Here is a 12,180-nt window from a genome sequence, read left to right as displayed (position 1 = left end):
GATGCCCCGTTTTTGAGGGACTGGGATACCGGGGAATACCAACAAATAATAATAAAAGAAAAAAAAAAAACATATATAAATTAGTTATTTATGATATTGATTTGTTATTTAAGCACGAAGAAATCATGTTGAATGAAGGAGCGGCTTTTCTATCTCATGGCAGGCAATTTATTATCTTTTGCCGTCTAATAAATTGGAATCGCGGCTAGAAAGTTAAAAGTAAATGATTCTGTTTTGACGTTACGCAAAGGAAAAGAAGATTATTATTATTATTATTTTTTATTAAATATGAGGGAAAGATGAAATTATTGTCAGGGGTAAGCATGGGTCGGAGGAGGTCGGATTTCAGCCTTTTCTTCAACCCACCCCGTGGTGGGTGGGTTCCAGAAAATGGTTCTGACTTCTGAGCCCCATTAAAAAAAATCATTTTCCATGCGGGTAGCGGGTTCTCGGGGCACGGCAAAAATTGGTCATTTCCGTGCAGGGCGTGGCGTTGCAGGTATCTACTTAGAAACCAATCCAAATCCCAGAAAATCAAGAAAATCTTGAACATCCCATTTAAACCGAAGAACAAACTAGTATACTTTTGTTTCCCAGAACCTTTTAATGGATCTTAAAAACAAAGAACAAAATACTAAGCATGTTACAAACTTACAAAAAAGATCGAATACCAGTTATTGCAGAATATAAACTTGAGTCGACTGTACTAGTAACAGACGAAGAGTGAGAGAGCGGGAGAGAGGATTGTTGTGAAGAGAACCCATTTCTGGAACTAGAAGGCAGATGGTTGGAATTGGAAAAGACTGAATGACACCAAGCTAGAAGGTTGGAAATTGGAATTGGAAAGTCGTGCGCCTTCTACGGGAGGGATGCGCCGTTTGGAGTCTTGGAGAAGAATTTTCAGATCCTAAGGTTAGGGTTTGAGGAAAATTTGTATCAACGTTAACCTTGGGGCGAGGCGGGTTTGCGGGTCGGGAAAATCAAATTTCTGTAAACCGCCCCGTGATGCTCGGTTTTCAAATAAAACAGCCCATGTGAACTGTATAACATGGAATATCCGCAAAATTTGGGGCGGTACGGGGCGGGTTATGCTCACCCATTTATTGTTAGATGGAAATATTTTTTTTGATGTTTAACGTGTATATAAAATTAAAATTATATTACATTTTACATTTTCATTCAATTACATTAACTTATAAAAATTAATTTTTATTCACAACATAAAAATATTAATATAAAATAATTAAAAAAAAATTAACCTAATAATTTGAATTCTAACAATGGTATAGTGGAGGCTTGCCAATGTTTTGAAGGTAGTTCGACGGTGACTTAGTGGTGGTCTACTGGTCTAGCGGTAGCCCAACACTAGTCCGATGATAGTTCGACAGTGATCTCACAGTTTAAAACATTGGTAAATTGTCTTAGTTTTATTTCTTCTAAATTTTATATGAGTAATGTTAAAAATCATATTTTTATCTCACAATGTTTACATGATAGTTTTAACCAACTCTTAGATTAATAATTGTTAAAAATAAAATTTGAATTCATTGAAACTATTATGCCAACAACATAAAATATTTATACGATAAAAAAGTAATTTGTGGCTATATTTATTTCTGGTATACATACCTATCTAAAGGTATGGTACTTTGAACTTTCCATTACATAATGATGGAAATTAATAACAACAATTATTATATAGATTCCTCATCTAGATCTTGCAATCGAAGATGAATGAATGTGGGCACTTAAAGTTGTACGAATTGTTAGGTGCTATCATTCTGATTCATTCGCCATGATCATCATACCCATCTTCGTCTTGTACTTAATAAAAATTGTTTGTTCGTACTCTCCCAGGCCACCTAACACATTTATACAAAGCATTCAACGAAATCATTCTAATGTTGGAATTATCCAAATTTGGGACAATCCATTTGCATTTCACTAACCCTTTTTCTTCTTTCCAAATCTGAGATTGATAGCTGAACGGATTTTTTTTTTTTTTTTTTTAATAGATACATCATACATAACAAAAATTACAAGAAGAAAAAACAACAAACAAAATCTGAGCATCCCAAATGCTTCCGAAAACGCGGGCCAAAAGAGTCATGGCACGGATGCCAACATTTTAAGTTACCAGTGAAGGTGATACGGGGTGTAGTTTGAGCCACAAAGACCCAAAATACTAAAACAGGGGTAAACATGGGGAAGAAACAACTTGAAAACCCATAAACAACCGGACACAAAAAGCAAAAACATAACCCACAATACATTATTTGAGGCGGCCAAACCATCGTCAGAAGTCGATCAAAGCGGAGGAGATTGGTAGAGAGCCGCAGCATCACGAACGGGCGCTAGCGTGTGGGGCTTGAGATCTGGCGCGTGTGGAATATGCGCAGGCCTGGAAAGGTTCGCTGTTGACTTTGTGACTGGTGAATCGAAGCTGGAAGGTCATGGAACCTGGTGGTGTGGAGGAATGAGTAAAAAGACCACATGAAGTTAGTAGATATGACGTGGAAAAAATCAGATCTAAAAACTTTAAGATACTGGGAGGAACCATAGCTTAGAGCGAAAGGAGGAAGGGGAGACCAATCTGACGAAGGAGAGACTAGAGCTGATGACATAGAGGGCGGATAGTTGCTCCGATGCTAGCTTGAAAGAGTTTGTTGGGTGTGTGGGTGTACGGGTAGAACGAGAGAAAACTCCCAAACGGTACGTATGGGGAATTGTGTGGTACGGTGAAAGGATAAAATTTAGAAAGGAGAAGAGAGGTGACCCATGGTGGGTATGGTGTGAAGTTGCAGAGAGTTTGGAGAGAAGGTAGAGAGTTTTTGTGTGCTGGACAGATTTTTGAACCACAAGCAATTTGGATATATCTTTGTTGAGAAAACACCCCTCTTCTTTTTCATTCTCTTCGTATAAGAGATATTTAAATTTAGGGAAAAGTACACATAACCCCCTCAAACTACCACCTCATTGTCAATGTCCCCCCTAAACTACCAATTGTGTCAATGTCCCCCCCCTAAACTATCAAAAACTGTCAATGTCCCCCTAATGACAAAAATACCCTTCATAAATTATTAAAATAAAATAAAAACTAAAAAATAATTTTTTAAAAATATAAAATAAAAAAAATTATACCAAAAAAAAATTAAAACTGGTTTCTTTTTTTTTTTTTTTTTTTTTTTTTTTTTTTCGTTTGTTTTTTTTTTTTTAAAAAAAAATTGTTTTTATAAGTTTCAGTTATTTTTTTGTTTGGTTTTTTTTTTTTTTAAAAAAAAAATCATTCTTTTTCATTTTTTTTATTTAATAAAAAACTGGTTTTTCCTTTTTCTTTTTCGTTTGTTTTTTTTTTTTTTAAAAAAATTGTTTTTATATTTTACAGTTATTTTTTTGTTTATTATTTTTTTTATAAAAAAAAACTTTCTTTTTCGTATTTTATTAATTTTTTTTTTTAAAAACTAATTTTTTAGTTTTTATTTTTAGTTTTAGTTTTTTTTTTTTGAATTTATAAAGATATTTTTGTCTTATTCAAAAAATTTAGGGTTATTTTTGTCTTTTTGTTGGTCTTATGGGGGATATTGACATTTTTTGGTAGTTTGAGGGGGGTAATTGACACAATTGGTAGTTTGGGGGGTACATTGACAATTGGGTGGTAGTTTGAGGGGGATATGTGTACTTTTTCCTTAAATTTATTATTGAATTTATGAAACTCATGTATATATATATATGATTCATGCGTTTCTATTGTTGGACAAAAAGGTCAAGGTGGTAAGGATTAAATTTCAATGTTTTGCCGTTGGATTCATATTAAGTTGACCATTTTCTATTCCTCGAGGCACTGTACTGATTTGAGATTTGAAGACTGTGGTTTAGCTTTGTTGTTGAGCGTTTAATGTGTAATAGTGTACGATGTAAATGCAATTAAGGAAGAACTTCATGTAAGGTACCGGATCATCGGCCTAATTTAACTCAAAGGATACTGTTGTATCAGCATATTAGGTTCTGTTCTAAAATTGCAACAAGTGGCGTTTCATTCTGCTGACAAATGTCTCTCTTTAGTGTAAAACGTGCGTTAAGTACGTAATTGAAACTGAAACCTGGCGAAACGTTTGCGTTTAATACAACCCCACCGTTGTAAAAAATGCAAACGCCCTCACACAATCAAAGACCGGAATGAACAATATTTTTCCAATCATTCAATGTAAATGGAGTGGCCGGTTGCGACGGCGCAAAGGAGCGCTGGACTAAAGGCAAAAAGACATCATGCCTTAAACCCAGTTATGCAGATGGGCTTGAGGCCCAAATAGCCCTAATCTAGTAATCTTGTTCAATATTGGCCCTATTCTAGTTCAAAGTTCAAACCAAGGAAGACAACAGCAGCAGAAGAAGAAGCGAGCACAAATGGCTTCCTCAAGCGCTCTTCGAGAGCTACAGCGCGAATTGGAGACCAAGGCTAACGATCTCAGCAAACTCCAAAAAGGCAAGCAATACATCCAATCCTATATTTCTTCTTCTTCTTTTTTTTTTTTTTTCCACATCTCTACCTCCAATTAACCCTAAGCCCCTAAAAGAATTTCAATTTCCTTCATTCTCATACATAAATTTGAGTGACAGTGTGTGTGCGGATGTATGCATTTTTTTAAATCGAAGCCCTCAGATGTTTTATACTTTGTCAGATATTGCGAAGAATCACCAAGTGAGAAAGAAGTACACTATCCAGCTCGGCGAGAACGAGCTCGTCCTCAAGGTTTCTTCCTATTTCTCTCTTTTTTATTTATTTATTTTTCTGTTTGGTTATTGGGAAAGTGAAGGAGAGTGAAAGGAAAGTCAGGTTTTTTTAGCAGTTGTACTTGTTGAAATGACATTTGTAAGTTGAAAAGCTGTTTCGGTTATGTTTTGAAAGTGTTTTGTTTCTTTAAATTTTCCAAAATGCCATGAATCTTGTATTGGATTTGATGGAATGAAGGATTCTAAGTGTTTATTTATTTATTTTTATTTTATTTTATGTTTAAGCGGACATAGCGTTGTTATAATCTGTATTGTTTAATTATGGTTAGGTATCAATTAGGTTTGAACACTTTGTGCGTGTTTGTAGGAGTTGGATCTGCTGAACGAAGATGCAAATGTCTACAAATTGATCGGTCCGGTGCTTGTGAAGCAGGATTTGGCAGAGGCGAATGCGAATGTGCGGAAGAGAATTGAATATATCTCTGCTGAATTGTATGCTTCTGATGCTTTAGTGCTTTACTTCGTTCGTTACAAATTCTAGCAATTGGATAAGATATAAATGTAGATGATAGTTTTCGGTCATTTTCATAGTTAATTTCGCAGGATGGAGTTACTACTTACTACCCAGCAAAAACCATACTTCATCATCTTGACTGAGAGCTTCATGTATCTTTCACTGATGATACAATAATATACTTTTCTAACTTATTCTTCAAAGATGGAATGAAAGTGATTTGCTCAGAAGAGACTCCTTGGTTTCTCATTTAATTTTTTAGATATCTAGAAGCTTGACTAGGAATCCAGGATAGTTTATTGTAAAAAATGTATGTTAATGTGTTTCCTGTCATTCTAATTATGACTGAAGATGGGAATTTAGAACCAATGACAAATAAATCTCCTTCAGTTTGAATTTATCCCGTTGGATGGAAAGAAAGGCAATAAACAGAATGAGGAATGCAGAATATTATCACAAAAGCTCTTTCATTTATCTCTAGTACACCTCACAAAAAGTAACTTGATGCATATTCCAGTAAAAAACAGTTGTCATGGGGCTTGAATTTGTTTCTTCTCATGCAGACTGTAATGTTCTCTTTTTCCTGTTTTAATTCATGTAAAGATTCACTCTTTCAATGTTATTATGCTTGTGAGGAACTTTTTTTGAGTTTTCTGGTTGAATTGTTTCCTGCCGTTACTTTTCCCACCTATTCTTTATTTTTTTTTCCTAGATGTTTCCCACTACTACTTGTTGGGTTGGAACTGGCTAGACATATTCTATGAAGTCTGTTATTCAAATAGTTTGTGGGATGCAATGTTTTTCCTGTTCTGGTGGATTGGCTCACCTCTTATAAGTATAGATTTAGGCGCTTATTTGACAAAGAATATATTCTTCTTCTTGTCATTGTTGTCATCAATGTCATCATCATAATAGTATGGTTGCTGTTGCTGCATACATTTGACTGTAAAACTTTTTATGCATCACAGGAAACGACTTGATGGAACTCTTCAAGATTTGGAGGAGAAGCAAAATAGCAAGAAGGATGCGGTTTGTATTCTTCCTTTTCATGTTTACACACACATGCACTCAACGTTCTCATGATGCCCAAGTTATTCATTTTGACCTCTGATTCTTAAGGGCAACGTGATGTGATTGTCTTTTCAAGTTCATTGTACTCATGATAATGGCTTGTTATTTGGTGAAGAATCTTGAAGTGTATCAGATGTAAAAATTTCTATTTCAACTTTTATTTTGATGGAATATTTGGAAGTTTGTTCGAATAAATTGAAGTTTATAGTTACATTAGGACATATAAATAGATGTTCATACAAATTTCTTCTAGTTAGAAGCTTGTACTGTGGGATGTCTTCTGGTGACAACATTGTGATCTTGAACTGTGAAATAACAAAATTTTATTGAGACAGTTGAGTAAAAGTAATAGTGCATTCGAATTGTGAATTTACCATAAGAAAATGCACGTGTTGGGTACTTTTAACTAATGGGGAGGTAGCTATTGTAGTTATTTGATATCATTTTTTTTTTTATACATTTCGATAACTTTTTATTGCAAAAATTCTAATAGTTGTTTGCAGTTGGTGACGTTTCTAAAGCACTTTTTGATCTTGTTCAGGATTAGACCATGATCTTGGGAGTCATTAGTGCTTGATGTTTATGATAAATGAAGGTTTTAGATTTCTTGCTTAGGAAGTTAATATATTTTAGATTGTAGGTTTTGGAGATTTAATGAAATTGTTAGAGATGTATGAGAGAATATTCATTCTTGGATTTAGTACTTGTGGCAATTTACATGGACCGTAGAAGCATGCTCAACTAAGCCTTACATCATGGAAAATGGAGGAGGAAGGGGAGTGGAGAAAGGCTCTATTTGCCATTTGGTTGGAAGGATTCGAGGGAAGGTTAAAGTGGAGAGCTGAGGTCAATCATTGGAGCTGACCATTTCAATACTCTTCAAAGTGGACAGATTTGGGAAAGGGAAAGGAATTTGTTAAGAGGGGTTTAAAAATTAGGTCCTTTCCCTCACGCAAGTGAAAACACAGGAAAGGGGGCAAAGGGGGAGTGGAGGTGGACTCTATTGCCATTTGGTTGAGAGGTCTGGTTCTATTCTGTGTCCTTACGTGTATGTTCATGTTTTTCTGTAACCTAACTAAGCCTTGATCCCAACCAACTTAAAACTTAGAAAGAGTTATGCATTTGTTTGTAGTGGTTGATTGTGATATTGCCTTTTCCTGTCCAGCTTAGAGTTTAGATAATAACTTTGAAGCTAGGATGAAGGAACTTATTATGTGAGTCTTGGTTTCTTTTTCAAGAAAAGAAAAGAAAAAATTGACTAATGCGGGGCTACGAATGATTGATCAACATCCTAGGCATTATAGGATCTGGGTGTGTGCTAATGGGAAAGTACACTAAAAATGGATAAGTAATTCTTGTGACTTCCAACATATTATTCCTGTAACTGAAATATGGCTGCTTCAATTTTTTTTTTTGGTCAAGTTTTCTGAGAAATGGTTCATTTATATTTTAGTGAATTAACATCTTTGTATACTATGGTTAAAGATCAATGGTGCCCCCACCTGTGCGAAGTATAATATTTTTTGTATACTTACAGTTGGCTGATTGAAATTTAAACTATATATAATTCTGTGCATATTTTTTATTAAAATTGCAGTGATATCCTATTTTTGTTCAGTTTGAGAACATATATTTCAATCAGACATTAATTGCTTTTTCCGGTTTTGGTCATCTTGCAGATGTTTAAGTTACAACAGAGGATTCAATCTCTCCAGGCTGGAAAAGCCAAGGCTTAGTTTGCTTTCCCGCTAATGTTCGAGCTTTAATGTGTTTATAAATCTCTGTGGAGGCTTGGATGTAGTTACTTGTTTCTATTTGAAGCTGCATTGCCATTACAAACCCTTATTACTGTCACTAGCAACTGTGGGATGTTAAATTTTTTGTACCAATTATCGATTTCATTTTTGTTCTGGCTATCCCTCAATATTTTTGTTCTTATTTTTTTCCAGGGGATCTGGGATTTACTCAAAGTTCAACGAAAACAGGTTGCTTTGCCATTAAACAGATTAAACAAATGATGAATCACCATTGTAGACACTGCTGTACAATGTCTGTGTGTATACACTTAGGTGAAGGTTCCCCAAATTTTAAGGTTCCCCGAATTAGTGTTTGAGTGGATATTGGATTTTGCTTTTCTTACCAAATATAAAAACAAGAGTAATGTTATACACACTCATTTCTCCACACTAGTAGGTGGCTTTTAAAACTACCATTGGCTTTGATATGGATCTTTATTGGATTTTAATCTAATGGTGGTTTTAAAAGCCACCTAAGGGCGGAAAAATGGGTGTGGAGAAGTAAGAGTGTGCGTAGCGTTATTCATAAATTCTTTCAATTGCCCTCTGCCCTCCTCCCCTGATCCCTGATTTTTTATTTTTTATTTTTTGTTTTTGTTTTTTTAAATTATTTTTGTTTTTGGTTTTTTATATTTATATTTTTTATTTTTGAAAACAGAAGTCAAGGAGATGGATTATGCAATTGATCAATGGTTATAAAAAAAAGTCTTATAATTAATGGGGATTCTTAAAAAACGATGCTGTCAAGTACAATTTTTCTTACCGATAATTTAGATTTTTCCTATGCTTCTAAGTACGATAGGATTCAGATCCTTATGAAAGCATCTCTTAGAAATAGTCTTTTGCCACCAGAGAAAAAGCAGCTGATGTTTTCATAATGGTTGTCCAAAAAGAAAAATCTTAGGAGGCTTGTCATGTCAGTCCTTATCGGACCCCAAGACAAGAATAGATAATTAATTAATTAATTTTTTTTTTACTTTTTTTATCGGGGACTTTCATTCCATAGAAAACCCGAAAGTAAATACAACAATCCGAAAGTAATTAGAACAGTCCCAAATCTACAACACAAGTCCGAAGGCCCAAGGTAGTAAATAGAGATGAAAAATTTCTAAACACCAAGCCAGGAATAAACCTAACTTAAAGCAGCTACCAAAGCAACAAGCTAAAATTACAAGAACAAAACATTAGGGCTCTCTCTTAATAATGAAGCACAACCCATCTAAAATGGGAGGGCATAGTCTAGCTATCAAGCTACCTGAATGCCCAAGTAATTTTCAGCCAATTACATTAGTAAACTGTGAAAGAAAGCAAGAATATACAATAAAAAACACAGAAACAAAATGCTAAGCCGACAAGTGGAGGAACCACCTTGACACCAGCACATGTAAGACACGCGCCGCACCCGGGCCTCCCCTGCTACAACTAGTCAACGTTCCTTCTTGAAAACACCACCCTGCCGGTTGGAAAAGTGGCGCATGGCCCTCACGCGCAAGCCACACCTTCGACGCGTGCAAGCCACGCTCCGAGCGTGGAGGTTCAACACCGCCGGTGGTTGAGGCAACGGGATCAGAGGCTGACGGAGAACAACTCTGGGGGTGTCGTGTCGCAAGAACTCCGGCGTATTTACGTAGATCTAACTCAAAAGAACGTCGAAAAAACACGAACGAAGGTCACTCCCATAAACGACTTAAAACGAAATGTATCTGTCACAACAATGAAGAAAACAACAACCAAAGCTCAAATAAACAACTCCATAGCCCCAACAGTTAGGAGGACAACAACCACCATCGAAAAACTGGCCGGGGGGAACAAATACTCCCATTGGAACAAGCCAAGGGACACAAAAAAACCCTTTAGCTCACGAAGAAACTAGAGGGAGAAGCACCATCAGGAGGAGGGAGGTGTGAGGCCTCCCTCCCCCGGAGAAATCAACTCTCAAAAGCTCACTCTGTCTAGGAGAAGAAACGAGACAATTGGATTCTGTACAATCTCATGCCTAAAGTGCAGGGACATGAGAAATTGTAAGAGATTATGAGGGGCTCTCCTACCCTAACAACTTGTTTGGAGGCAACAAACAAAACCTATAGGCAACCATAGGGGGCAATCTATTATTTGATACATTTGCTTAAAGATCCCAAGACCCGCACCAACCATTTATTTGAAAGAGAAGATTGGATACCATACATGTTAATATTACCTATTTATCCCCTCACGTGTGACTTTAAATTCTATTTTAATAGGTGATGCCCAACATATAAAATTCGATCAGGACTTTTGGCTTTGATATAATGTTAAATCACCATTTATCCCAAAAGCTTAAGCTGATAGGAAGATGTAAATTTAATAATTTAATCAATACTTTAACAAGACAAAGAGTTAAATTTAACTCTAATAGTGCTAAGTAAACTCTAGCTACACTTGAAACCTTCAAAAAAAATTCAAATTCATTTCCTCCAAATGAAATACAATGTAGCAAGCTAGCAACAATATCAGCTTGGATACTGTTGGGAATTGGGCCGACCGTTCCATACAGCCCACACAACGTGGATACTAAGGCCCAAAATTGCTCCTTTTGGCTTGGTCCTATCCTACCAGTGTAGCAGGCTGGAATTTACTCCTGAACCAAGGAAGTGCGTCCCAAGAATAATAACCGTGCTCAGATTCACAACATAGGATATGTTCCTAATTTAAAGAATAATTGACGTTCAAGCTTATGCGATCATGGGGGATATTCACACGTAAAAGTTGGAACGTGACATGAAAGCAGTTACATTGGAATCTTCATAAAAGGTAAGTCCAAACAAGGTAAAAGAGACTTTTGGCTCATAGCTCAAAACTCTAATGTACGTAGACCATTTTTATTTGTTTTTTTTTTCAAATGTACTACTAATTTAAGCATCAAAGCTATTCTCCGTCGGCATCTCTAATAGGTTCCATTACTTGTTCAGCACAAGAAAACTGTTCTAACATATAATAAGCAATCGAAGGATTTCTCTATGAAGTTAGTGACCATTCATTGTAAGGAGCTACCCCATCTCATATCGTTCTTAGGAATATTGTTGCATTTATGGCAGAGGCCACGCCAAACACTCAAGAGAATATTGGAGAAGAGACAAAATAAGCGATTATGGTTTTCTTCCTCAGCATTGCACAAAAAAACACACACACATACACACACCATGTCCTAGTGTTCGATCAACCATCATATCGAATTTGACCTGAATTGCTCTTTTATGCCACCATGTTGTCGGATTTGGATGATAAATCTGAACTTCCATATCTTTGAAGGTAAATTAAGATAGAATGGAACCATTAAGCGAGTAGAGATCAATGATTAATTGAGTCCGATCCTCTGCCCGTTTCCTAATTTTTGTGTTATTTCCAATTGTATATATTGGTGCAATTACTTTTGGTAATGCCCTTTTCATGACCATTATATTTTGCCCATTAATTAGATACAAATCAATATTATTTGTAAGAAATGTTAGAATTCCTTCTAGCGTTTTTTTGGTGTCTTTTCTGGACGACATGGATTTAAAAGGTGACTTACGAAATGCAATTTTTTAAGTAAAAATTTAAATTCAAATCATCAAGAAGAACGCTAAAAGGAATTTTAGCATTCCTCATTATTTGTTGGGATAATAAATCAGCATATACAGCGTCTTGCAGGCATCTCGAAAGCTTATTCAGCAAGCTGCTCACTTCATAAAGGAACAGTACTCTCTTCTAAAGTAAGGCAAACAGAGGTATTCCCCTCTCTCCCTCTCCCCTCCATTGCTCTCCATCTCAAAAAATATACTGACTTAGCCCTTAGAGCGTCCAGGTCCCTTTAGGACAAGCGGATTCCAGTGAGCAGGAGCCCCAATATTGCCGGTCCAGCTGCATGTCCAGATCGAAATTTGCTCAAACATTATTTAACCAACTAGAGCTAACATAACATGAGATTTTATGGCTAGCTACTCGCTAGAATCTGGTTTGGCCTTGATCATATATAACTAGAGTAATGCTATAAACTGCAGTTGGCGTTATGTAAGAATATGTACGGGAAAGGGATGAGAACAAGAAATA

General features: G+C 35.9%; 1 protein-coding gene across 1 annotated transcript; it reads left to right on the top strand.

Moving 5' to 3' along the window:
* The first annotated feature begins 4,327 nt into the window (after positions 1 to 4,327).
* LOC133869307 (prefoldin subunit 6) lies at positions 4,328 to 8,232 on the top strand. Its single transcript, XM_062306263.1, has 5 exons — positions 4,328 to 4,483; positions 4,680 to 4,750; positions 5,099 to 5,223; positions 6,214 to 6,274; positions 7,996 to 8,232. The coding sequence occupies exons 1-5, from the start codon at positions 4,405 to 4,407 to the stop codon at positions 8,050 to 8,052; spliced, it is 393 nt and encodes a 130-aa protein (XP_062162247.1). The 5' UTR covers positions 4,328 to 4,404; the 3' UTR covers positions 8,053 to 8,232.
* The last annotated feature ends 3,948 nt before the right edge of the window (positions 8,233 to 12,180 follow it).

The sequence above is a fragment of the Alnus glutinosa genome, chromosome 5 (genome assembly GCF_958979055.1).
Source record: "Alnus glutinosa chromosome 5, dhAlnGlut1.1, whole genome shotgun sequence".
Lineage (NCBI taxonomy): Eukaryota > Viridiplantae > Streptophyta > Magnoliopsida > Fagales > Betulaceae > Alnus > Alnus glutinosa.
Note: the sequence above shows the minus strand (reverse complement) of the source record. Positions and strands in the feature narration are given on the sequence as shown.

Bases quoted from the DNA above. Each gene is read 5' to 3' on its own strand.
- LOC133869307 (XM_062306263.1), top strand. From the start codon at position 4,405: ATGGCTTCCTCAAGCGCTCTTCGAGAGCTACAGCGCGAATTGGAGACC. The intron at 5,224-6,213 runs GTATGCTTCTGA...TATGCATCACAG, and splicing joins GAATATATCTCTGCTGAATT to GAAACGACTTGATGGAACTC. The intron at 6,275-7,995 runs GTTTGTATTCTT...GTCATCTTGCAG, and splicing joins AAAATAGCAAGAAGGATGCG to ATGTTTAAGTTACAACAGAG.